This window comes from Crotalus tigris, unplaced genomic scaffold (genome assembly GCF_016545835.1).
Source record: "Crotalus tigris isolate CLP2741 ecotype Arizona unplaced genomic scaffold, ASM1654583v1 scf7180000017987.690289119674:8195010, whole genome shotgun sequence".
NCBI classification, from domain to species: domain Eukaryota; kingdom Metazoa; phylum Chordata; class Lepidosauria; order Squamata; family Viperidae; genus Crotalus; species Crotalus tigris.
In genome coordinates, this window is record NW_024096758.1 from 227,362 (window position 1) to 251,622 (window position 24,261).

The window sequence follows — 24,261 nt, forward strand, 5'->3', positions numbered from 1 at the left end:
TGTGGGCCAGTTCCTCTCCTTCAGCCCTAAGTAGAAGGCAGTGGCAAACCATTTCCAAAAACCTTTGGAAAACCTGTTTAGGCAGTTGCCAGGAGTCAACACAACTCAAAGATGCACACGCACACACACAATATATAATTAAGGGGGAGTTACTCTGAGTATCCTTTTGTACTTTCCACTCCCTAGCCTCAATATTCCCTTCTATAATAGGTCTATTCCCTCCCTGAACTGTCTTGCTCTCTCTTCTATATTCCCAAGATCTGTCAGGCTTTCCCTCATGCTACTGCTCCTTAATGAATCATGCTTGGCAGGCAAAGAAAATTTTCATTTTAGAAAAAATTGCTTTTTAGGGAAAAAAAAAAAAGCAAAACACTCAACAGTGGAGCAGATATCATTTGCAAAACTGCTAGGCTAGAGGAATGCTATGCTGACAGATTGAGCTGAAACTGTATGAAGTTAGCACAGACTGCTCTCCTTCAAAACAAAACTAATGTATGATTTAACTACAGGATGCTTAGTTCTCCAAAAATTCAGTAATTTGTCTTAGCTTATTGCAACAAGAGTCAGAAAGTTATGCAGGTCAGGGTTAGCTGGAAGAAAATCCAAATTTTTCCATCAGGTCTACATTTTTTGCCTTAACATCTATGGGAGGTGCTTGTCACCTCTATAAAATATAAATATACACTTTGCAGTTGGAAATTTGGCAGCTTTACTTGGAAAAGCTTATGTTCTGTGACAATACCTTTAATACCATCAAACATTCACATTTGCCTAATCCCAGTCCTTGAGAAGAATTTGTGGTGGTTAAAAATGCTAACTTCAGTCTGAACATCTGGTGGTGCGTTGGCCCTCTTCTTTGTCACCAAGAATGCTTTTGCCCTCATACAGCCATTTTTAGAAATAAATAGTGAAGAGCTGCTTTCAAACTAAGTGGCATGGAAAAAAGAATAGAGGGGTTGGGCCAGGGGCGGAGGCCACATTCTCGAATCAGAAGGAAGTTGCTTATACATTTTGCATGTTAATATGCATGTGGCGTGAGTTAACAAATGGATGGCTTAGTCTGGATATGTCATGTAGGTTTGTGCTTTAGTGTGAATTTGTATCTTTTGCCTATGTGTATGTTTCTAAGCATCAGTTTGTCTGATATGAAATATAAATGCTGTTTCTCATGGAAACACATAAAATAATGGGATTCAAAGTCTATTTTTGCTTTGTATGTATTACTTTTATTCGGGAACCGACTTGTTTTCAACTTCCCCAGTTTGCCTTTGAGATAACATTCCAAATAAGAAGCTTCATGACAAATGTCTGTAAGAACACATCCAAGGAGTTTTCTTTCACACAAGGCCCCATTGTAGATCTACACTGCAAATTTGAGAATCTATCCCAGAAATGGCTAGGCATTTATGTAAATGCAAACAACATGTAAGTGGCTGTTGGAAGTTCAGCTCAATATGCATTTATTCATGAAATTTATATGTTGCCATATTTTGAGATGTTTGCAGTTTTAAAGAGGCTTGGCTTTATTTGAAAGTGTGAGTATATTTATGGATATGCATGAGTGCATGCGTGAGCTTGTATGTGTGTATATGTGTATGTCATGTGCCTGCATGTGCATATGTGTACATATATGGGTGCAAGCAGCTTTTAGAACAGGGGTTCTTAACCTTGGCAACTTTAAGACTTGTGGACTTCAACTCCCAGAATTCCTCAGCCAGCAAAGCTGGCTGAGGAATTCTGGGAGTTGAAGTCCACAAGTCTTAAAGTTGCCAAGGTTGAGAACCGCTGTTTTAGAATTTGTCAATATGTCCTTAACTTTCCTAACATTGGTTTTTATTTAATTTGCATGACCCTGCCTGACGGTTTTGCCTTCACAGTATTTTAAAAAACTGGGAAATTGCTTGGTTCTCCCGTACCCTTTGAAGACACTGAGCAGACACATGTGAACTCCACTTACATGCCCCACAACTTTCAGCAGGCTACAAACCCACCTCCATTCCACAGAGCACAAAATGTAGTGCATGTTACACTGAGCAGATAATGCAAAGCTGATTTTTTTGGTTTATTTTTACGAATGCAGACAGGGAAGGTAGGCTAAACATAAGCTTGGAAAAACAGACAAATTCAGAAACAGAGACCCCCCCCAGAAAAGCAGTCTGCAAATTGAAAAGAACAATTGACTTACAAAACAGTTTATCTGGGAGCATCATGGGAGGGGGAGTCAAAGAAGTCAAAATGGTAACCATAACTGCATGATCAAAGCCCTGCATATTAAAAAAAGGATGAGGCTTCAATCATGTGGTGGTAGCCACCATCTTTGCTGTTTTGACACACCCCCTTCCCCCATCCATAAGCTCCCAGTTCATCCCTTGGTAACAAATAGCAAATAGATCATCTGTACGATTCTTCTAAGTCAAAGAAAAAAAAATGTGAGAAAAAGAGAACTTACCCATCGTATTTTTCTAGATGAATTTCAAGTAAATTATCCTTAGCATGATTGGCATGTTCGGTGACTATATGAGAAAAAAAAATGAATCGATACTTTAAGACATATTTACAATGATATGGATAAAATCAGCTAAACTCATGAAACAATTTTTGAAAGTATATAATTCGAAAATATATAACTAATATTGATGATCACTTAGAACAGTTTTGGTTGAGGTTCATTTTTTCCAGCTAATGGAAAATGCACTTCTGCCAAAGGCATTGAGTAACCCAGGACTGATGAATTTATGGCAGAAGCCCTTGCTTCATATGACTTTGTATTTTCTAAATGATTCTTGTAATTCAAAAATAAAACTTTCAAGGGTGCATATTTATCTTCTTTGGCAACATTTCTTTTAGCATCACCAGTTTTTCTTTTTGTAAAGTGTCCATGTCCACCATGACAGTTCATTTCTAAAGGGGTGAAATCTTTATGACATCTCTCAAAACTGGAGTTTTATCCAGCAAAATGGATGGAGACACCCAGCTAATTTTATTTTATTTAGTTCATAGATTTAGGTAACTGCCCATTCAAATATATAGCCTTGGATAAATAACAGCTTATTTATCTCTGTGGCCAGTCTTAGAGCACATAGTCAAATCTGTTTTAGAAGTGAAGATTTGGGACCAGAATGGGGTTCAAATCTATCCACAGCCCTGGAAACTCACAATTTGACTAATACTAGTTACATTTCCTCAGCTCAACCTACTTCTTATTGTTTTTGCGCAGGTAATATGAAGAAATATTACTAACTAACCTGTCAAATAAGTGAGCTGTACAAAACAATCTGCTCTACAGTAGTCAACTTAGCAATTGTAATTTCCTGGGGCAAACCCATTGTTTCAGAGGGAAAAATGAGCCATTACAGAAATATAACAAAGTTAGTATTAAGCAGTTGTGTAAAAGAAAGCACTAAAAAAATCAACAGCTAAGTGGCAATCAGGTTCTTTAAATGAATAAAGTAAAACCTCTGGAATGAAAATGCAGCGTTTGTTTAGCCAGTAATGAGCAGAATCTTAAACAAGCGTGTCCTCAGAAAAAATAATTATTTTATATAGATTGATAATTTGTGGGAAGTACTTTCGTAACTTTAGCAATTCTGGCAGATGCTTTTGCTCAGTCATTTAGAAGCATTTCTCAGCATTATAATAATCATTAGGGTTTAATAAAAAGTGACTCAGCAAAAGAGAAAGTTGCTATATTTCTACTTCGCAATATTGCTTCTCAAAATGGACTATCTTGCAATCTGAATGTGTATCAGGACACTGTTACCTCCTAGTTCAGGCATGTCAAACTCATGACATATCGCAACTTTTTCCCCATTGCCGGCAATGGGGTGGGCGTGGTTTCGGCGTGACAGATCCGGCCTGCGGGCCGGCAGCTTGACATGCCTGTCCTAGTAGGTGGGATGTTGCATGGGGGTCACCAGATTAACAATCCAACTTTGAATGTAATTCTGTAATGGTATGTGGGGATGACCTTGGGAGACAGGAAGAAGAGCCTCAGTGGACATTACCCCTGAATTGTATCTGAAGAGGGATGAGAGGGAAGAAAGGAGAGGAGAGAGAAAAGAGTAAAGGAGGGGAGAAGGAAGTAGGAAGGTTGGAGGAGAAGAGGAGAAGTGGGGAGAAAGGGGAGGAGAGTGGTGAAGGAAAGAGAAGAGGAGAGGAAGAAGAGGGAAGTAGGGAAGAGAAGAAAGGGAGAAAGAAGGTAGAGAAGAAGGAGTGTGGATACAGTGAAAGGGGAAATGGGCGAGCAACACCAAAAGTCATGTGTGTATGTATTTATTTCATTTTATTAAAAGTATCTTATATATGAATGTAAAAAGAATGTATGTTAACATCTGATAAATATTACGGTATATGTATGGGGAGAGCTTGGAAAAATAAAAAATTATTAAAAAAAGGAAGAAAAAAAAAAGGAAGAAGAGCCTCAGACTGTGTAACAGTCAGGTAAGAGGCAGCTGAGTCAGTAGAAAGAATGGGGGTGTGGCAAACAACTGAAAAAGAACAACCTTAGTTTCTTGGACTGTAAAGGTAAGGAGAAGAAATTTATTTTCAGACTTCCAAGATTATGTTAATGTAACCTTATAATAAAGACAGAGCTATTATTCCTGGATGGGCTTGACTACCTGATAAGGCTGACATCAACTTTACAAGTTTGAAAATACTTTTCTTCTGTCTCCCAAGGTCTCCCATTCCTACATACCATGACAGAGTCCCTGTAATTTTCTTTCAAAAGCTGCTGTTTTTGAAAAAAGATAACTCTAACAAATGTAGCCAAAGTAAGAAATCATGAAGATTCAGAGAAAATGCAGAGCGATTTTGAAACATTCTTTTGGAAAGAGTTAAACAAGGAGCCTCCAGTGCAGCAAATGAAATTTTGTAAATGGGTTGAGCCAGCAAGATCAACTGTCACTCAGCAAGGATGAATAAATGTTGCATAGATTTGTGCAAGGAGGATGTGCTCATGGGAGAACAGAATGACCAAAGGCCAGAACAGGATGACCTTTAACATCCTGAATCCCCATGGACTCAATTCTCATAATTTGTAATTTCATATTCAAACAGAGAAATGGGTAAAAGCATGCTAACAGTGTTTGAAAAGCCCTGCTCACCATTAGATGGTACCGACTGATTAAAGACAGACTCAGATTATCTATACGGAGGGGCCTTTGTTTGCACATTAAGTCCATTTAAATGTACATTTGATCAGACTTTAAGAACCATTTCCAAAGGGAAGAGTGAGAGGGGAACAGAATTTCAGGCAGGAAATGGCAGCTGCTGTTAAAAGCAGTACAGACCAATCAGCTTGACATCAATACCTGCGAAAATCCTAGAAAAGGTAATCTACTAGCAGGTTTGGGAGCACCTAGAAATGAACAAAGGGATGACTGGAAGCCAGCCTGAGTTTGTTAAAAACAGATCATGCCAGACAAATCTTATTACCTTCTTTGATAAAGTGGCTAAATTTGTGGATTAGGGAAACGCTGTGGACATAGTTTTCTTAGACTGTAGTAAGGCATTTGACAAAATAGATGATGCTACTCTTTGATAAGATGGATTCTCAGTAAGCTGACCAACCACACACAGCAAGTAGTCTCAATGGAACTATATCTAAATGGAGGGAAGCATGCAGTGGGGTACTTCAAGTTCTGCCTTGGGCCCAGTGCTCAACTTCATAAATGATCTAGATGAGGGGATGGAAGGGGAACTTATCAAATTTGCAGACAACATCAAACTGGGGGAATTGTCAGCACTTTGGAAAATAGACTCAAGATTCAGAAGAATCTTGACAGACTTGAGCATTGGGCCCTATCCAACAAGATTCAGTGGTGAGAAAAATTAAAATCCTACACTTAGGCAGGAAAAACAAAAACAAATGCACGAGTATAGAACAGGGTGATACAACAAAAGTAACTGCAAGAGGGATTTGTGTCCTACAGGACCATAAGCTAGGTATGAGCCAGCAATTTGCTGCAGCAGCCAAAAAAGCTAATGCAGTTCTAAGCTGCATCAACAGAAGTACAGAATCACAATCACAATAGTACAGCTCTATAATGCATTAGTTTGGCCACACTTGGAATATTGTGTCCAGTTCTGGATGTCACAATAAAAAAAGAATGCCAAGACCCTAGAAAGAGTGCAAAGAAAAGCAAGAAAAATGATAAGGGGTCTGGAAGCTAATCCATATGATGAATGGTTAAGGGAATTAGGTCTGTCTAGCCCAGGGATGAGGAATCTTGGCTCTTTTATGACTTGTAGACTTCAACTCCCAGAATTCCTGAGCCAGCCATGCTGGCTTAGGATTTCCGCGAGTTGAAGTCCACAAGTCATAAAAGAGCCAAGGTTCCCCACTCCTGGGGAAGAGAGAAGGATTGGGGTGACATAATAGCCATCTTCTGATACTTGAGGAGCTGTCACAGGGAGGAGGGGTTTCAGTTATTCTCCAAAGCACCTGTGGCCAAGACAAGAACCAATGACTGAAGCTTGTTAAAGAGAAATCCAACATGGAACTAGGGAGAAATATGCTGACAGTAAGAACAACTAAAAATGGAACAGCATGTCTTTCAGAGTTGTGGGTGTTCCATCAATAGAAATCTTTAAGAAAGGAAAAGATTGGATAGCCATTTGTCCAAGATGCAACACTCTGCCTTGGGGAGGATGTTGGACTAGAAGACCTCCAAGGTCCCTTCCAGCCTATGAATCTATGAACAGTATCTATCTAGTAGGTATGCTGGAATGGAGAGTTGGTTAAAATGAGGATCATTTAGAGCAGTGTTTCTCAACCTTGACAATTTTAAGGCATGTGGACTTCAATTCCCAGAATTCCACAGCCAGCAATGGAAGTCCACATGCCTTAAAATTGTCAAGGTTGAGAACACTGATTTAGAGAGTGGATACTTCTTTTTCACTAGGCAAAATGGTTTTCCTGACAAGTTCAAAATTATGGCCCACAGTTAAATATAATTAAACAAGGTAACCAATCAATTGGCTTAATTATGCCAAGCTCTGCATGTGCTCTTCAAGTTCAAAGATGAAAAGCTGAAACATCTCTTTATGTAAACGAGCATCTTGGAGTTTAATAACCCCGGAAACCACTTGCCAGACTATTCCTAAAAATAACTTTCTCAAACTTAGTGTATTATAAGTGCTTTTGGATTACGACTCCTCAATTTCTTCAAAATTTCTGGAGGGCACTGAATTGGGGAAATCTGCTGTATGAGGAAACTATAATGCTGTAATTCAAGGCAGTTATTTAGAGGAGTCAGTAAACTCAAATGAATAACTCACCTATAACATCAGTCGCGATAGAAGCCAGACTAAACAACGGAGCCACTTTTTGTTCATATATTCTTTCTCCTTGTGATTTTCCACTGTGTGGATTAATATATACAAGCAAGCGCTTTGGTCTGGAGGCTGCCAACATGAAAGAGAGAAAGGAGGCCATGAGATTATTCGCCTTTTAGCTACTCTAGAAGTTGCTGAACTACAAATCCTCAAATCTCTTTTTCTGCTCAGGAAAGGGAATCTAAAGCTAAGTCCATTGCAACTCAGGATTTCTCAGTCATTACTGAAAGATTTCCAGAGGGAGAGCTGGCCAATAATTGAGTTCCATTATTGAAGTTTTCTCATTCTAAAGACATTTCTTCCAGCATTCAAATGTTATTTAAGCTCATTAGTCTGCCGAGAAAATAGATAAACCCTTGTTAAGAATTGTATTCTCCATGATGTCAATAGCTGGAGAATGTATTGTGTTTCTTCATATATTCCAACTAAATACACCTCAGCAAGTGTAAAGGCGAGGAGGCCCTTACGCTGCTTGAAATATAAGGATCTGCTTGCGCTCATACAATTTCCATCTAATTCAAAGTGTAGGCAACAACAGTGTAAGAGCCTCCATCATTACTGGCTTCATTTTTCTTTTCTCCTTCTCAGAAATTGGTTAGGCCCTGAGGGGAAAAAAAACACAAAGGACTGGTATTCTTTATCTGCAACATACTCTGTAAATCAAGTAGTTCTTTCAGTCTACATATCCATTGATTACACAGATGTTCATCAATGCACCAGAAAGTCACTTCGCTGCACCGCCAGCGGTGATGCTGTGCCCTCCTTATGTGATACACTGCAAAACATATACATACACAAATAAAAAGAGAATCACAGTTCCATACAAGCAATGTTGCTCTCATATATAATCACATGTAGCATTTACGTAATACTTGAGAATTTTGAAAGAAATTCATGTCTGAAAGCTGGTTGAGGGCACAGATGCTGAGAAAAAGAAAAGGCTGCAAATCTGGGCAAGGGTGCGCAGGGAATTCATCATCAGGTGACTCCCTGTCAATCTTTGAGATAGTGTCATTTCCAAGTCAGGAAATCTTAGCTGGACTAAATTTACCTGTATTGGTATAAAATATTTGCCCATCTCAGAACAAAAGATAAGGAGTTCTGCTCCTTCTCTGCTCCGTGGTCCCAATTACCACTGAATTTATGCGTGGCTAGAACTATGCACCAAAAAGTAATGGTGCTGAGCAAAGCTGTGAGAGAGTTGTTAAATTTGATTTAAGGCTAAATTAGTATTATTATTTTTTTTCAAATTTTGTGACTTTTTAGACTTTTCAGAATTTCCCAGCCCGCATGCTAGATAGAGAATTCTGGGAGCTGAAGTCCACATACTTTAAAGTGGTCAAGATTGAAAAACAGTGATTTAAATTGATTCGGATAAGTTAAATAAGGTTTAACTTATTCCACACATGAAAGAGTTTCCCCTTTTCATTCTGTTCAAAATCACATTTCTGCAGCCGCTATTGGAGAGGGTTATATTTCTAAGGTTTCTAGGGCAATGTATACAGTCCACAGCAACTTGCCAACAATCTTAGAAAATAACGTAGGGTCAGGTTTATGGTTGAAGTGTTGGATTAAGAGTGGACAGACCAAGTTTTAAGCCACCTTCATTCACAAATGTTCTCTGGGTAACTTTGCATTGGTCCTTTAGCCCCACCTACCTTACAAGGTTGTTGTTGTGAAAAAAATAAGATGAGGGCATGCAAAGTACACTGTGTTCAGCTAAATGAATAAATTAGTGATTCAGTCTTGTTTTCTGCATATTATGTATGGATTAAAAGAAAAGCAGACTGTGTTGGCTTTGGATACTTGACTGATTGATTGTATTTCTAATCTAATTGTTTCTCTGAGAATTTCAAGGTGGGGGACTCCCCTTATTTTATCCCCATAACAACCACCCTGTAAAGACAGACTGAATCCAAACAAGCTTTCTGTAATTAAGTGGGGATTAAACCTGGCGTCTATAACCCAAATCTAATACTCAATCATTACATTATACCAACAACAATATAAATTTATTTGTGGTTCCAGGGTTCCCCCCCCCCACTTATTAATCTACATAAGGTTTTTGTGATGAGGAAAATCAGAGAAATTGGTTGAAATTTCCCAATTAAAAATTCACTGCACGAAGCAAGGAGATAATATTTTAAATCTGTAAAAAAGCTCCTTTCAAAGATCTTGTGTAAAAAGAATCTTTCACTGCTTAAGAAAACCATTTGTCACAGATAGTTATGCATATGAGTTTTCAATGTGCAGAGAAAAAAAAGGAAACTGTAACAATTTGGACACCTAGGTTTATTCATTCATTTAGTTCTCTATGTTAGATAGTTTATTTCATCAATGCAGAATATTTGATTATCATTGGATATCATGCAAATGAGCGATGTGGTGACCTTGAAAGGTTGAAGGTTCAATCCTAGGTAGTGGCAGATGTTTCTCTTCTAGGGCACAGGAAAAAAAATCTAGTGCAAACCCACATAAGCATCAGAAAGGGCATTCAGCTAGCTCCAACCAGTCGCCCCAACTCTATGTTGGTCATGTAAAAACTATATAAGTTAGGCAGACCTTACTCTGCAGCATTTACAAAAGTTTTGAAAACTGAACATATGGCATGACAGAAATTCTGAGTTCTAGGAGCCAAATAGCAAGAGATGAACTATGAAAATGGGAAAAAAAAAGAATGACTTGTCATTAAAAGACATCTTGATAATCCGCTTTCTGCAAAGAAGGATTTCTGCATAGAAATAATTTGATAAGGCAGTCATAATTGTAGCTACTGCAGAAGAGGAACATTAAGTTTCATCAGGATTCCTTCCTTCCTTCCTTCCTTCCTTCCTTCCTTCCTTCCTTCCTTCCTTCCTTCCTTCCTTCCTTCCTTCCTTCCTTCCCTTCCTTCCTTCCTTCCTTCCTCCCTCCCTCCTTCCCTCCCTCCCTCTCAGGAAGGTATGTGAATCCAGCTTCTCTGATTCCATATATTATGCAAACCCAGCATGTCAATTACTTTATTTGCACTAAAATATGGCTTATTGTTTTACCGGTGAATGCGTGAGGCTTTGCCATTTTTTGCCATCTTCCAGCATGAGATTGTTTCCCCTCTCCTTCTTTCTCCTCAACAGCAATGATCTCAGAAATGGGCACAGCATAGCTTTCTGCAAAAAAAGGAAGAGTTGTAAAGTAAACAAACAGCCTGGCTGGACCAAAACCAAAGGAATCTCTTGCGCAGTATTTTCTATTCCTGGTGGCCAACAAAAAGTCTATGGGAAGGCCAAAACCAGAACACTATCTTTGTAACAAAAGCATAAACATTCTTTAGGAATTCACTTCAGAGGACATTTAAATTAAGCATGTTGCTGAAGAAAAGCAGAAAAATCAACTCTCAAAATTCTCTGAAGACAAAATCTCTGGTCCGGGTAACTGATCCAGATTGGATCCTGCAACATTATCCCGGAACACGTATATTCGCCTTCATTCTCAAAATACATTTCATGAATGTATTTTGACAGGTTGAAATAACAAGGTTGATCCAAGGTACTAGGGGATGGTCTCCAACATATGTACCACACAGTATCTTTTTTAGTAGAGCCAAAAATGAAAATATTCTATTCCGGGAAACTTGGATGGCGGAAGGAATCCAAGTGACATGTATATTGATTCTACTCTTATTTTTAAATGTGGAAAGAGATCAGTGATGGGATACAGTACAGTTCTCCTCAACCTTGGTAATTTTAAGATGTGTGGACATCAACTTCCAGAAATCCCCCCCCCCACCAGCCAGCCCTGCCTCCCCTCGCAGCCCCCTCACCAGCAGTCCCCCTGGTGGAGAGTCACTCCTGGGTGCAGCCTGCACGGAGCAGCGCAGCCAAGGACATAACCAGGCAACAGGGACAAGACTCCACCCTTGTGCCCCATAGCTTGCAGATGATGCTGTGGGGTGAGGGTGGAGGGCTTGGCTGCCATGGCATTGTAGGGCTGCCTGAGCGATCTGCGGTGGGCCATGGAAGCGGTGCATGGCTGGGGCTGGAGGCGGAGCGGGGACGGGGCTGTTTTTAGCACTCAGTCTCTAAAAGGTTTGTCATCACTGATTTAGGAGTTTATGAGGATATCAACTTCATAAAAGAAAAGTTGCAAGCAGCCAATGTTTATGAATAAAATCTAAATCTTTGAGTAAAATTTAGAATATAGATTTGTATCTTATGGCTAAGTATAACTGCCCCAAGTCCCTCCTTGATGGAAATGGGCAATTAGGACACAGGAAATACAAACAAACAAAGTAGCACAAATGTACACCATGGCTGTCAAAAATGGGACTTATATACTGTGTTTCCCTTAAAATAAGACCCGGTCTTTTATATATATATATATATATATATATATATATATATATATATATATATATATATATATATATATAATAAAATATAAAAATGAACACTAGGGTAATAAAAACTAAAGAAGTTTTTAATGGGTTAAAACTATAAAAGTTTTAAAAAGCGCCAAGCTTTCGCCGTCACCTGCCGGCATTCTGTTGGCTGAAGTCCACTCATCTTAAGAGTTAAATTTAAATTTAAAATATACCATATTAGGATTGGCTAATCAGTAAGAGAAAGCTGATGCCTATAATGTGTAGAAGATCAAGAAAGGAGGAAATGCTAAAGATATTAAAGGGCAGACAAGGCATGAGAGAGGAAGTGATTCATCTTAACTGAAATTAAAAAAATCAAGAGAAATAACTAAGAACAAAATGTATTCTAGCATTTGTGACTATGAGACCAGAGGGATAGTTCCCCAAGTCTTTTTTGTCATTAAAGAGAACATCACATACCCCTTTTACTCTACAGCGTCTGTAGGGAACCAATCCCTGGCTAGCTTTATCTGGGTTTGAATGCTATGCAGATTTAGCTTCCAAGTCTTGCCTTAGAACTCAGCAATGAGTGAGTGCATGGCTTGGAACTATTCAGAGAAGTTGATGTGCTATTCCTGGATTGCCTCTTTGCTGGTAAACATATGTCTCATCAAAATATTTGAATGGATGCAAATATTTATATCATTCTTAAAAGCCATAGTTTATTAATTAGAACTGCTTTTTAAGCCATAACCAATAAGTTCTTGGTGCTCACTCCAAACCCAAAGAAACTATTTTATTGCAATACATGCAGATCCCAACACCGGGAAAATCCCAAGTACTGTAGATAGCTTTTTAAAAAGTCCCTGAAAAAAGCAATAGCAACCTAATTCCATATTATTACCAAAATAATTACAAGAAGTTGTCAGCAGCTGAGTCTGACTTACTTACAAATCACATTAGCCAACGTTTCTCCCAGCCCTTCAATTCTCTTACTGAACCACCCAGAGGAAAAAGTAGTTTCTTGCTGGACAACTGCAGCTTTTCTGCTTCTTTCTCAAGACTCCAAGGAGGGAGCTTTATCTCTGCTGTTTCACTATACCAACAAAGAGGAAAAATAACAGCGCTCAAAAGAAACCAGCATGGCTGCATAAAGAACTCTCTGACAAATTGAAAGATAAAAAGGACAAGTATAGAAAGTGGAAAGAGGGGCACATAACTAAGTCAGGATATCAACAAATAGCCCGAGCCTGCAAAGATGAAGTGAGGAAAGCCAAGGTTCAAAATGAACTAAGGCTTGCAACCAAAGTCAAAAATAACAAAAAAGCTTCTTTCAACATGTAAAAAACAAGAAAAAAGTGAAGGAAACAATTGGTCCATTAGTGGGTGAAAGTGGCAAGAAGATGACAAGCAATAGGGAGAAAGCAGAACTATTTAACTCATTTTTTGCATCTGTCTTTACACAAAGGGAAAAAACAGACCTATCAAAAATAGTGCCATAAAAAACAGTATAGAAACACAAGTTAAGATAGGCAAGAAAATGGTAAGTGAGCACCTGTCCAGCTTAGACGAATTCAAATCATCGGGACCAGATGGATTATACCCCAAAGTTCTTAAGGAACTGGCAGATATGATCTCAGAACCACTGAACTATATTTGTCAAAGATCCTGGAGCACTGGGGAACTACCATAGGACTGGAAAAGAGCTAATGTAGTTCCCATCTTCAAAAAAGGAAAAAAAAATGGATCTAGGAAATTACAGATCTATCTATCTATCAATACCTGGGAAGATTCTGGAAAAGATAATCAAACAATGAATCAGCGAACACCTAGAGGCAAACAAAGTCATTACTAAAAGCCAACACGGGTTTGTCAAAAACAGATCATGCCAGACAAATCTTATTGCATTCTTTGACCAAGTGACTATACACATAGTGGACCGTGCCCCCTATGATGAACGAGAAACGTCTCTAAGAAACATAAAAAAATGGGATGTATCCACCCTGCTTTAGGACTGGACTAATATACAGTATATTGTAGGCTGGCAATCTGGTAAAAACCACTTGTAGTAAAGATTTTTGGCTGACCGTCAAGTCATGCAAAGCTAATGGTCAGAAAGAAAGCTAAGATTTTCTATTAGATCTGCCAGTTTACTGGATGTCAGTAGCAGAAAATACCATAAACACAGTAATTCCAAAAACACTGAATGCTGCACACTGAAATTACTGAATATGCCATAAACAATACTGAAAATACAGTAGCGGAAAATATCTTAGTAAATATCAGGAGCAGATTTTTTTTAGGTAAAGAATTCAGCCCATCTAAAGAAAAGCATAATCTGTAAATTCAAAATACTGAAACTTCTTAGAAGTGAGTTCTGTTAAAGCTAGGTACGTTTCCTTCAAAGAACTGGGATTGGGGCAAAGGGTATCTTAGATAGAAATTCCTTTCTTACATAGCTTCTTTTGTGGGGTTGTTACTTTGGTAGTGGAACACTTGGTTGATGTGGCTGGTTTTACGATAGACTTGTGTTTTTAATTTGTTGAGGAAACAGCCAGGAAGGGCAGTGTGGTATTGTTTTCTTCTTCCCTAGTGAACTTTATTCCTTTGAAGATGTTGTTGATAGTTTTGTGTATATTCTCTGATTGGTCCTTTTTTATTATGACAACAGTGTTATCTATGTATCGGATCCATAGGATCTTTGCATTCCATTCTAAAACTCCCACTTATCAATATAATGGTAGGTTATTAATCTGAATTGTGTATCTTAAAAATCTCACAACAACAGGCCTGGTCCTTTGTCCTGAATAGAAACAGAGGCAATACTATAAGCAATTTCAATTTGTAGTTTTTTTAAAAAGTATAAATTAATTTGTAAACTACAGGTGCTCAATGTCACAATGCATGATTAAAAATAATAAATTATCTATGTCTTTAAACAGATCACTTTATTTTTCTTTATTCTCAAAACTGTTTTACCATTCATGGCATGCTGTTTATCAGAATTTTGAAGGTGATTAGTTCGTTTTCCATGTGAAGAATACTAAGGGGTTTTTTTTTTTAACTTTGATGTAAAATTTCTGCTTTATCTCCAAAAATTTCAGTTTCATTCCATCTAATGCAGTTTTTAACTGTGTAAATTCATTTTAAAAGAGTATAAATTCTGAGGGAAAGCATTTAAAGTAATATGCAACTTTGCATATTTTTTTAATTTGCTACTTTCTCTTATTCAGAAATAAGTATAGTAGAAGTTGTGGTTTTTTCATGTTCATCTGAGGAGTTTTCTGTTTATCAATTAAGTCATAAAATAATCAAAGATGAAGAAGAGACCTTTAATCATTCAAATTACTATGCTTGGAAATTCCTTGTGTCATAATACTAACCACTAGTCAGCAAAGCACCCTTTTAAATGCTTTGCAATATATTAATATATTGCTCTTCAACAGAATATAATGTAATGAAGTTCACGTTACATGGGAAATAATACAATGACATTTGATTTCCAAAGGTCAACTGAAGCAAAATATGTTTGCTTAGCTGAAAAAAAATGCAGGAACAAGGATAATTTCCTGGAAAAAAAAAAGAGGTTTCCCAACATATGGAAACTAAAATATATAGGGAGAAGAGATCATTGTAAAGGAAGAAGCAGTTACAGGGAGGAAGGCACTGTGGATTCAAGAATTGGGAAAGACTACCACTTTAGCTTTTATGCTGATGAAATAAACATCCTGAGGTATTCTGAAATGAAAGCTAGCAATTATCTGCCTGTATTGAAAGAAGGATTCTTTCAAATGGACAGCTCCTTGGGTTATTGGTTAAAAGCTTATAACATCTTTCCTTAATTAATGGACATCCCCCCCCCCAAAAAAAGGTGTGGAGAAGATGTAGAATTGTTACCAATGGTAAATCGTATCTAGATTTTTTTCGCCCCATCCCTGAAAAATGCAATACTTGAGGCAAGGTGATTTACATAAGGGAAGTCTTTCTAAAAGCACATTTAATTACAGCTTCCTTTGACTGTAGTTCAGATAAGATAGTTGGATGATTGGGTCTTCTGGATATGTGGATTTCTAAGCAAGGGATCTGCTGGCTAGGAAGTTGATGTCCACTTATGTGGAAGGTGTCCAGGTTGAGGAAAGCAAATATATGTGGAGAATGTAGTAGAGATGGACTACAAGAGGAGGTCCCTTTGCTTAAGAGACCTTGCAGATAGCCAAAAAGCATTCATAAACTTTGAAGAACAATGATAAACCTATGAGCAATCGAAAAAGGCTGGAGTGGAAGCATGTTCTGGAATAACCAGATAGGCCGGCTGACTGTATGTCTCATTATTCACCACAAGTGATGGGTGAGTCTCACGTAACAAGACGGCCTTTTAGATTATGCTGTACCTCAACATTTAGTATAAAATCTCCCAAAGAAGAGATTATAACCATACAATAAACCTGTTGCCTGAAAAGTTAATTATATCAAAAGTTCTGCAAATTGCATTTTTGTTGTAGTTGTCATTCAAGCTGCAGCAAATCCAGAAGTTGTGGTTTCTCTGGCCATTAAAAAGTCTATGATGGCTTTGGTAGAGGAAGCTAATCCATACATATTATACGGTACATGCAATCATAGAATGGCAGAAATTTGTTACTGACACTGAGAGCAGACAAACTATTGTTGACACTTTTCAAATTGGATTCAAGTATATATGCTTCCTTGACATACATTGGGGATTATCAATAAAAGTTCTACAGATTTTTCAATAGGCTCAACAGACATTGACTGAGAAAGCAAATGTTTCGTGTGGTTATTTATGTATAGTACACAGAAGTAAAACTAAACCAATCCACAATTTGTTGTCAGATAGGAATGATTCACCACCGAAGATTAATAAAACTATTATAAAACTTTTCACAGCAGTTGTTTAAATACCTGCATTTACCACTATAATGAGGGAAGGTTACAGCTGCCAAATATTGTATACTACTTACACAACTTATACTGATTTTAAAAAACATTGGTGACTGGGGAAGGGACAGACAAGTTAAGCTCAAACATTTCCTAAGATGTGGAGGTTCTTGACAGCAAGCTACATTTGTAAAAGATGTTTCAGAACTGGACCAACTAAGTCAGTTAATTATCCTTCCTTTCACAATACAGGATCATAATTTGACAAATAATGAAACCAATACTGAAAGGGGTGTGAGGGTTTTCTTTAGGTCCCATTAAAAAAAATGGAAGTAGGGCCTTCATTTACGGGCCAGAAGTGTCCCAAACAGCTTAAGGATTTCAATAACTTTTCAAAGGTATAGACACTATTTTTAGTAAGATACCTAAAGGCAACCTCCTAAAATTAACAGACCAGCACATGAATGCATTTGGTTCCAAAACTCTCTCAAGCTGCTTTAGTATACTAGAGTTCTTGTGTGTTTGTACATGGGTGCCTTCATGTCAGTGTTGACTCCTGGCAATTGCTGAACACGTCCCTGCAGTTTTCTTCTAATCCCTAAAAAAGACATTAAAGTGTTGCCTTAGTAGGTCTGCTTCACTTCAAAAGAACAAGGCACAGAAAAAGGCCTAAGCCCCTTTGGCATCTTTTGGACCTTGCAAATTAAGAAGGTGACTGTTCCGTGGGTCAGCACCTTGCACATGCCCAAGGACCCGGGTGCACATCTCCAGATCGGACCCACCAGGCTGGCGTGCTCCCCTTTGGAGGGAAGCCGGCGAGGTCACCGGCGGTCACTCACCTCGGCCCCTGCGCGGCTGCGGCTCCAAGCTCCGCCACGCCAAGAGCCCCAGCTCCCGGTCTAAGGTGACCTCCTGGGCGCGCTGCTCCAGCACCAGCAAGGAGATGAGCTGGGTCCGCCGGCCAGCCGGAATGGACCGTTCGCCCATGGCTCTTCAGTGACTCGGCGTCCTTAGCTTCGGCGACATGATCGGGGCGCTCAGTCCAGAGCTGGGCAAGCGCCGCCGCCGCCACCGGGCGGGCCGCGTAAGTCTGCCGGTCGGATGTTTTAGAATCTGTTATCCTTCAGAATTTGCAAGCCCGCGCGTAGGGAGCATGCGCGAGAAGGATTTGCGCAAGCTCAACAGCAGCGGCAGCGGCCACGGCGCGGTTGTCTAATACGGCGCTCGTGCTTCTTCCGCGGCTTAGCACGATGGTCTGTTGGGGGGGGGGGCTCCAGAAGAAGGCCAAAACTCGGGCGGTGGTGGGGGAGATACTGCAGAGCGGATGGATCGGCCCAGCCTTCTCCCGTTCCTCCTGCTGGAACTGACCTTCCTCTGTCTGCAAACCTGCCAAGCCCAGCCAGTGTAGGAAAACCAGGCTGCCGTCGTCGCCGCCCTCATGCCAAGTGGGCGGTTGCAAGACGCCGAGCCAAGTTGGCCCTTGGCACCGAGGTGCCACGCTAGAATCCCCTTTAAGCGCTCTCGGAGGAAGCGCCCTCGAGCTGGCGAGACGAGTTTAGCTTCCTTGCACTTGACTGTTAGGCGACCTCGTAGTTGCCGTATTCTTTGTCCGACGGTCGAGAATCGGGCCCTTTAACCTTCCCTTAAAACAGGCTTCCACGTCGGCTTGTTTTTTTTTTTTAATTTAAATAACAAATCAACCCGCAACCTCTTCTCTCATCCTATGTCCGGAGAAACAAAGGTGAAAGATGATCTTATCTTTTTTTTTTTTGTTTTGTCAAGTCTTTCGCATTCTTCTGACGGAGGATGTTGTTTTTCAAAAAGACATCGAAAATGGCAAAATGGGCAGCTTTTCAAGGTTGTTCCAGATTTGCTTCCTTTAGCTCTTAAAGGAAGCTGGAAGTGTAAGGATATGGCCCATGTCCATATCCTTACACTGGTCAAGAGAAACTGTTTGGCAGACAAATGTTAAAAATAGCCATCCCAAAGCCTTATTTTGCAAAATGGAAGTACACAATATGATGGTGTGTTTGTAGCAAACTAGAACATAATTAGTTTATCATAATTAGTAGCTGAGTATTGCTAAACTTTGGATGCTGTGCTATTTTTGTGCATATTTTCCTATTCAGGTAAAAAAATGGTGGAAAAATAAAGGAGCCATACTTGTTCCTGAATCTTATTTTTTAGGCATACAAAGCTAATGTCCAGCACAATGTATATCCTGTATTTCCAACATGGAGTCAGGGCACCATATAGTTCCCAGGAATGTTTTTAGAAAAGTAGATGTTAGCTGGATGTAGCCCAGATATTTGGTTGCCTTCTAGTAAACTGTTTTTTTATAACTGGCCATTTTGTAAGAATGGCCATAATATGCTTTCCAAATTCTAAATATGTTTAGTGACCTCAAAGGTTTGGGAACCTCTGCAATAGGTCCTATAATGTAAACATTCTTATAATGTTTTCAAATCTTATCAGAAATCTCCCTCCTGAAAGGAGAACAGTGGGATCTGAAAGATTTTGGAAAACGGGGCAATTCTTGCTCCAGGTTTATCAGTATTCCACTGAGTGAAAATAGAGGTACAGGTAGCCAATGACCATTCGTTTAATGAGCATTCAAGTTACGACAGCACTGAAAAAAGTGACTTATGACTGGTCCTCACATTTATGACCATCACAGTGTTCCCCATGGTCGCGTGATCAAAATTGGGCGATTGGCAACCAGCATGTATTTTACCTTTTGCAATCTTCTGGCAAGCAAAGTCAATTGGTTAGCCAGATTCTCTTAAACATGTTACTAACTTAACAAATGCAGCGATTGCTTAACCACCAAATGGAGCAAAACTCACTTAACTGTTTTGCTTAGCAACAGAAATTTTGATTGTTTTGACAAGTCTTCGATTGTGATCATAAGTCCAAGCCTATCTATACTTAAGCTTCTGAATATGCAATAGTAGAAGTTTTTGTTCTAGGAGAAGAATGGAGAATATGGGTGTGAACCTGAAGATGTTCCTTGCAGAATGCCTTCAAAAGAACAATTCGTGCTTTTTTTAGGGAGCTGTGTTTGTCTAAACTCCATTTTTGGAAAAGACCTGAATTGGGGAAAGTGCTGGAGAACTAATACTCAGTTTTGCTAACTAGAAGCATTTTCAAATGTTAAACTGAAGAATGATAGAATGATAGATAGGATGGAAATTTGGGGATACGGGCAAGCTTCAGGTCATACCAATCTCAAATTATATAATTGTTTTTAAAAAGAAATATGCATTCACGTGGATTAAAAGCAAAATGAAACTATGACATTTTCTGATGCTCTTAAAAATGAAGCTAAACTTTGGAGAATTGGTGAATAATTCTACCAACTTGATCTAATAAAACCAGAAATCAAATGTACTTCTGGATGACTTCAGTTCTTGACGTCCCAATCAAAGTCATGCTGTAGCAATTCCATCTTTCTTGTCCTTTAATATATGTGGAACAGAACCCCCCCCCCCAAGTGATAGGAAACCATAGGAGAACTATAAAGCAATAAGGATAATAGGTGATTTTAACAAGTTAAAAGATGGCCTGTTAACTAATTTTCTGGATTAATGTTTCATAGCTTTAAATTGTTTATAGACTGCAAAGATTGGGTTCCCACAACTTGCTAACAATAATGGAATGGGGGAATGACCTTGGGAAGTAGGAGAAAGAGCTATAGACTGGGCAAAAGTTATGTAAAAGGCATGTCAGCCCGCAGAAAAAGGAGCATGGGAAGTGTTTCATAAGAGGCTCTCTCTAGTTTTCTGGAGAGTCAAAGGAATGGAAGGGGAAAATACTTTGGACTTGCAAGCTTCTGTTAATGTAACCTTGCAATGAAGATAGAGTTAATAATGTTGTGTGTCTTGACTATCTCAAAAATCCAACACTAACACTGACTAATTCTCTCACATGCTGGTAGGTAGGTAGGTAGGTAGACAGACAGACAGATAGACACAGATTTTTTAAAAAACATCTGTCTTGGAATGTTTTATGTTTTAAATTATGTTTTAGTTTTTTTAGCTTTAGAGATATAGTTTATAGTGGTATTAATAGCAGTATTAATATTCTGTTCTATCCTTTTAGCTTGCGTTTTATACCTGGCCTTTCCTTTTTTTTTACTTCCAAACAGTTTGTTAGTTGTTTTGTTCTTTATGCTCTTTGACTGAAATAAAGTTTGAACTAGAATCTGAAGAAACTTTCCTTATTTTCTTCTCGGGTGATTCATATCACTCTTATATTGTTGAGGAAAACTGCCTCAGAGTGACATAATTACCCAGAAAATATTTTCCCTTTGCATGAATGTAAACACCACTCAACTAATGAGTTTTAGAAACATGCTTTTCTAAGTTAGGTTCCCTTACCTTAGAATACTGAAAAGTAGCTGGCTATTTAAAAGTTTAATAGAATTTATTATTGAATATAAAGAGACTCTATGGGTTCTGCAAGATGGTGTAATATTTTATGATTTGCAATTTCAGAGACCTCACATAAATTGGAACCTACCTATCAGACCAACCTACAGTATATTTGTGGAATTAAAAGTGTTAAGGTCTAGCATACATTGAATAGTAAAATGCCTATTTAAAAACCTTAAAGACTCGTTGACATGGAAACAATGGAGATCTTGTTTTCTTGGCATCAATAAGAGCCGAGGTGGCGCAGCAGTTAGAGTGCAGTACTGCAGGCCACTTTAGCTGACTGTTCAGCAGGTCAGCAGTTCAAATCTCACCGGCTCAAGGTTGACTCAGCCTTCCATCCTTCCGAGGTAGGTAAAATTGTTGGGGGCAATGTAAATAAATATATATATATATATATATATATATATATATATATATATATATACACATTGCTTACTGGTGTACACCGCTTAGAGAGTGCTTGCACTTAAAGCGGTATATAAGTCTCATAAATAAATAAATAAATAAATAAATATGGTTTGTCATTTCCTTCTATACCTTTTTTAAAAAATACTCTGGACTAACTGTAGCTTGGGGATTTCCAGGTAGTCTCCCATCCAGATAATTAGTAACTTTTTTGAATAATCAAAACTCAGTTAAGATTGATTACCTGTTATAGGCAATATATACCTGAACATTATACTCATATGTCTAAAATAAATCCTTTGAAGTCAGTGTCCTCCATTCTCTGGATTTTATATCTCTAAAGCATATTTCTTCAGTTACCATTATGAAGGAATTTTATATATATATATTAGTATCCTAGGAAAATGTGGGTAGAAAGGGCCCTTTCCATTGTGAATTACAACTTTGTTATTCTGTTATCTGATAGGTTTCCTGTTTGAAATCCTCTCTCTTTTACATCTTTTCTGTTGAGTGCTGCTTACTCAAAACCAGCTGTTGAATAGTTTTTATAATTATTCCTAACTACCGGTACTCCTTCTCACAAATAGACTTCCAGTAACAGTTGCTGTTTCTATCAGAAGAAACAGCTTTCAAGTTTCTATGTTAACGCTTTTTTAATATACGCTGCATTAATATCTTTCCAAAACTTTTTAAAATGAATGTCATATTTTTTCTTTTTCTTTACCTTTGCATTGTTTGCTATAAAAATAATAAGAAAAAGAAGGCATGCATAATTTAAGATTAATGATACATGCAACATGTATGTTCCACCTTTGTGTAGAAGTAAAAGGATTTATCAGTGAAAATAATGCTTCTGACTTATACTGTCTTTTGATGTAAATCAGAGGTCCCCAACCTTTTGGACACCAGGGACCGGTTCCGTGGAGAAAGGTGTTTCCACGGACTGGAGAGTGCATGGTTTTATGTGCTGCCTGCATGCCACGGATGGGGCTTTGCTTGTTTGTGAGGATCGGTTACTGGCATGCCACGGACCGGTACTGGTCCACAGACTTGGGGTTGGAGACCCTGGATGTAAATCATGGTTAAGATAGCCATGTTAATTTACTGACAAATATTCTTATTTGGAGATTTTTTTAAAAAAAGAAAAAGTCATAGGCAGTCTGGGTGTTTGCTGTGATTTTCCCCCTGGTTTTTTTTCTAAGAGCATAAAAAGAATTTAGTGTTTTCAGTTTGCAGTGCATTAGATCAGTGGTTCTCAACCTGTGGGTCGGGACCCCATTTGGGGTCGAACGACCATTTCATGGGGATCGCCAAACAAGGCTGTCCGCCATTTTTTTCCCCTTTTCTTTGGCCACGCCTCTGGCACATGGTGATGTATAAGTGGTTGGGGGTCACGACAACATGGTGAACTGTATTATGGGGTCGCGGCATTAGAAAGGTTGAGAACCACTGCATTAGATTAACTGTTGTAGGAGGGGAGTTGGGATAATTCAAGCAAAAAAGCAGAACTCTTACCAGCTTCTGACTAACAAATTGTATTAAAGTGCACAAGCTTTTGTGAGCTTCTACTGACAAAAAGGCAGCTATGCCTTTTAATAAATTTTTAATACAGTCAAAAAATGTGCTACCGGATTTGCTATGGAACTAGAAAAATACAGGATCATGAGTAATGGAAGAGTAATTTAAGCTCCCTAATTTTCATTTTCTTTTCATTTTCATATTACAGTTAACTCTGAAATGTTTTGTCTTTCCTCCTTCTCCTTGTTCAGTTTAAAAAGACCTGGGGATTTCTTCCTTGTTTAAGAAACATGCATGAAAGAGAGCAAATATGCTAATAGTCAGAATTGAATTATGATTTGAATTAAACCTAAATGAGTTGAACTTGTGTTGCTTAGGCTAGAAATGAAATTTAGCTGCTTAGCCAAAGCTCTTCACAGAATTAAAAAGCTAATCAATTGATTTTAGCTGGATTTAGTTTTTCCGTGTAAATTAGAAACTGCATTAGAGAGGAGTGATAAAGGTACAGATGATGCTAATGCTATTATCTTTTGGCATTCCATATAATATAATCCATTTATTTTGTCCGTGTTTAATCCGGAATCCTGCTTAGTCCATTTGAAGCCTGAAAACCGTTTCCTTTGCAGTGTAACTTGATTAGGCTTTAAGATGGCCTTTTGAATAACATGGAGTGGAAATATACCTACCAGACTGTAATGTCTTCTCAAAGCCAAGCGATAAGCTGTAATAAGTTATGTACTTTGCAGTACAGTATTATATAATTGGGCAAATTCTCTCTTAATCTTGGCCTTACTGCTCTTTGTCCTTTACTTGTTTCTTAGGAATTCAATAATCATAGTTAATTATAGCTGGTTTTGTCAACAAGTACTGTGAGGTTGCTTCTAACAAGAACTCAGACTTTCAAATGTCCTCACTGGCCTACTTTTAGCCTCCTTATTAGCCTAGTAAATATCTTTTTTCTGTATTAAGCCCAAGACAACAACAATAATATGATGATCCAGGAGGAGCATTATCTTTAGCATTCAAATGCTTCTGAAAGGCCCAGTTTTTGCAAACTTCCACAGGAGAGCTAATCCAACCTGGGTGGAATGGGACCCATGTCTGCAAGGCTCTGTTCTCTTAGCCTTTTGCTAATGGGGACCATTAATAGATTGTGTGGGGAACATGCACCAGATAAATCTATTCTATAAGGACAAAGTGCTCCTGAAGAAATTAGGAGCCAGGTCATACAGATCTTGATGGATTAAAACCAACATATTGATTTGCACTTGGAATTCTATGTGCAACTGGTGCAGGCCCACTCTATCAACATTTGGGGCCAATTGCAGC

General features: G+C 38.5%; 1 protein-coding gene across 1 annotated transcript in view; it reads right to left on the bottom strand.

Moving 5' to 3' along the window:
* The window catches only part of CERK (ceramide kinase), a 38,403-nt gene extending 20,200 nt beyond the window's left edge, over positions 1 to 18,203 (bottom strand). The window contains exons 1-5 of the mRNA XM_039345916.1: positions 17,413 to 18,203; positions 10,371 to 10,484; positions 7,991 to 8,113; positions 7,282 to 7,407; positions 2,450 to 2,513 (exon numbers count right to left, since the gene is read on the bottom strand). Of these exons, the coding sequence (XP_039201850.1) occupies positions 2,450 to 2,513; positions 7,282 to 7,407; positions 7,991 to 8,113; positions 10,371 to 10,484; positions 17,413 to 17,560 (575 nt within the window). The 5' untranslated portion in view covers positions 17,561 to 18,203. The remainder of the gene's footprint in view (positions 1 to 2,449; positions 2,514 to 7,281; positions 7,408 to 7,990; positions 8,114 to 10,370; positions 10,485 to 17,412) is intronic.
* Between the last annotated feature and the right edge of the window lie 6,058 nt (positions 18,204 to 24,261).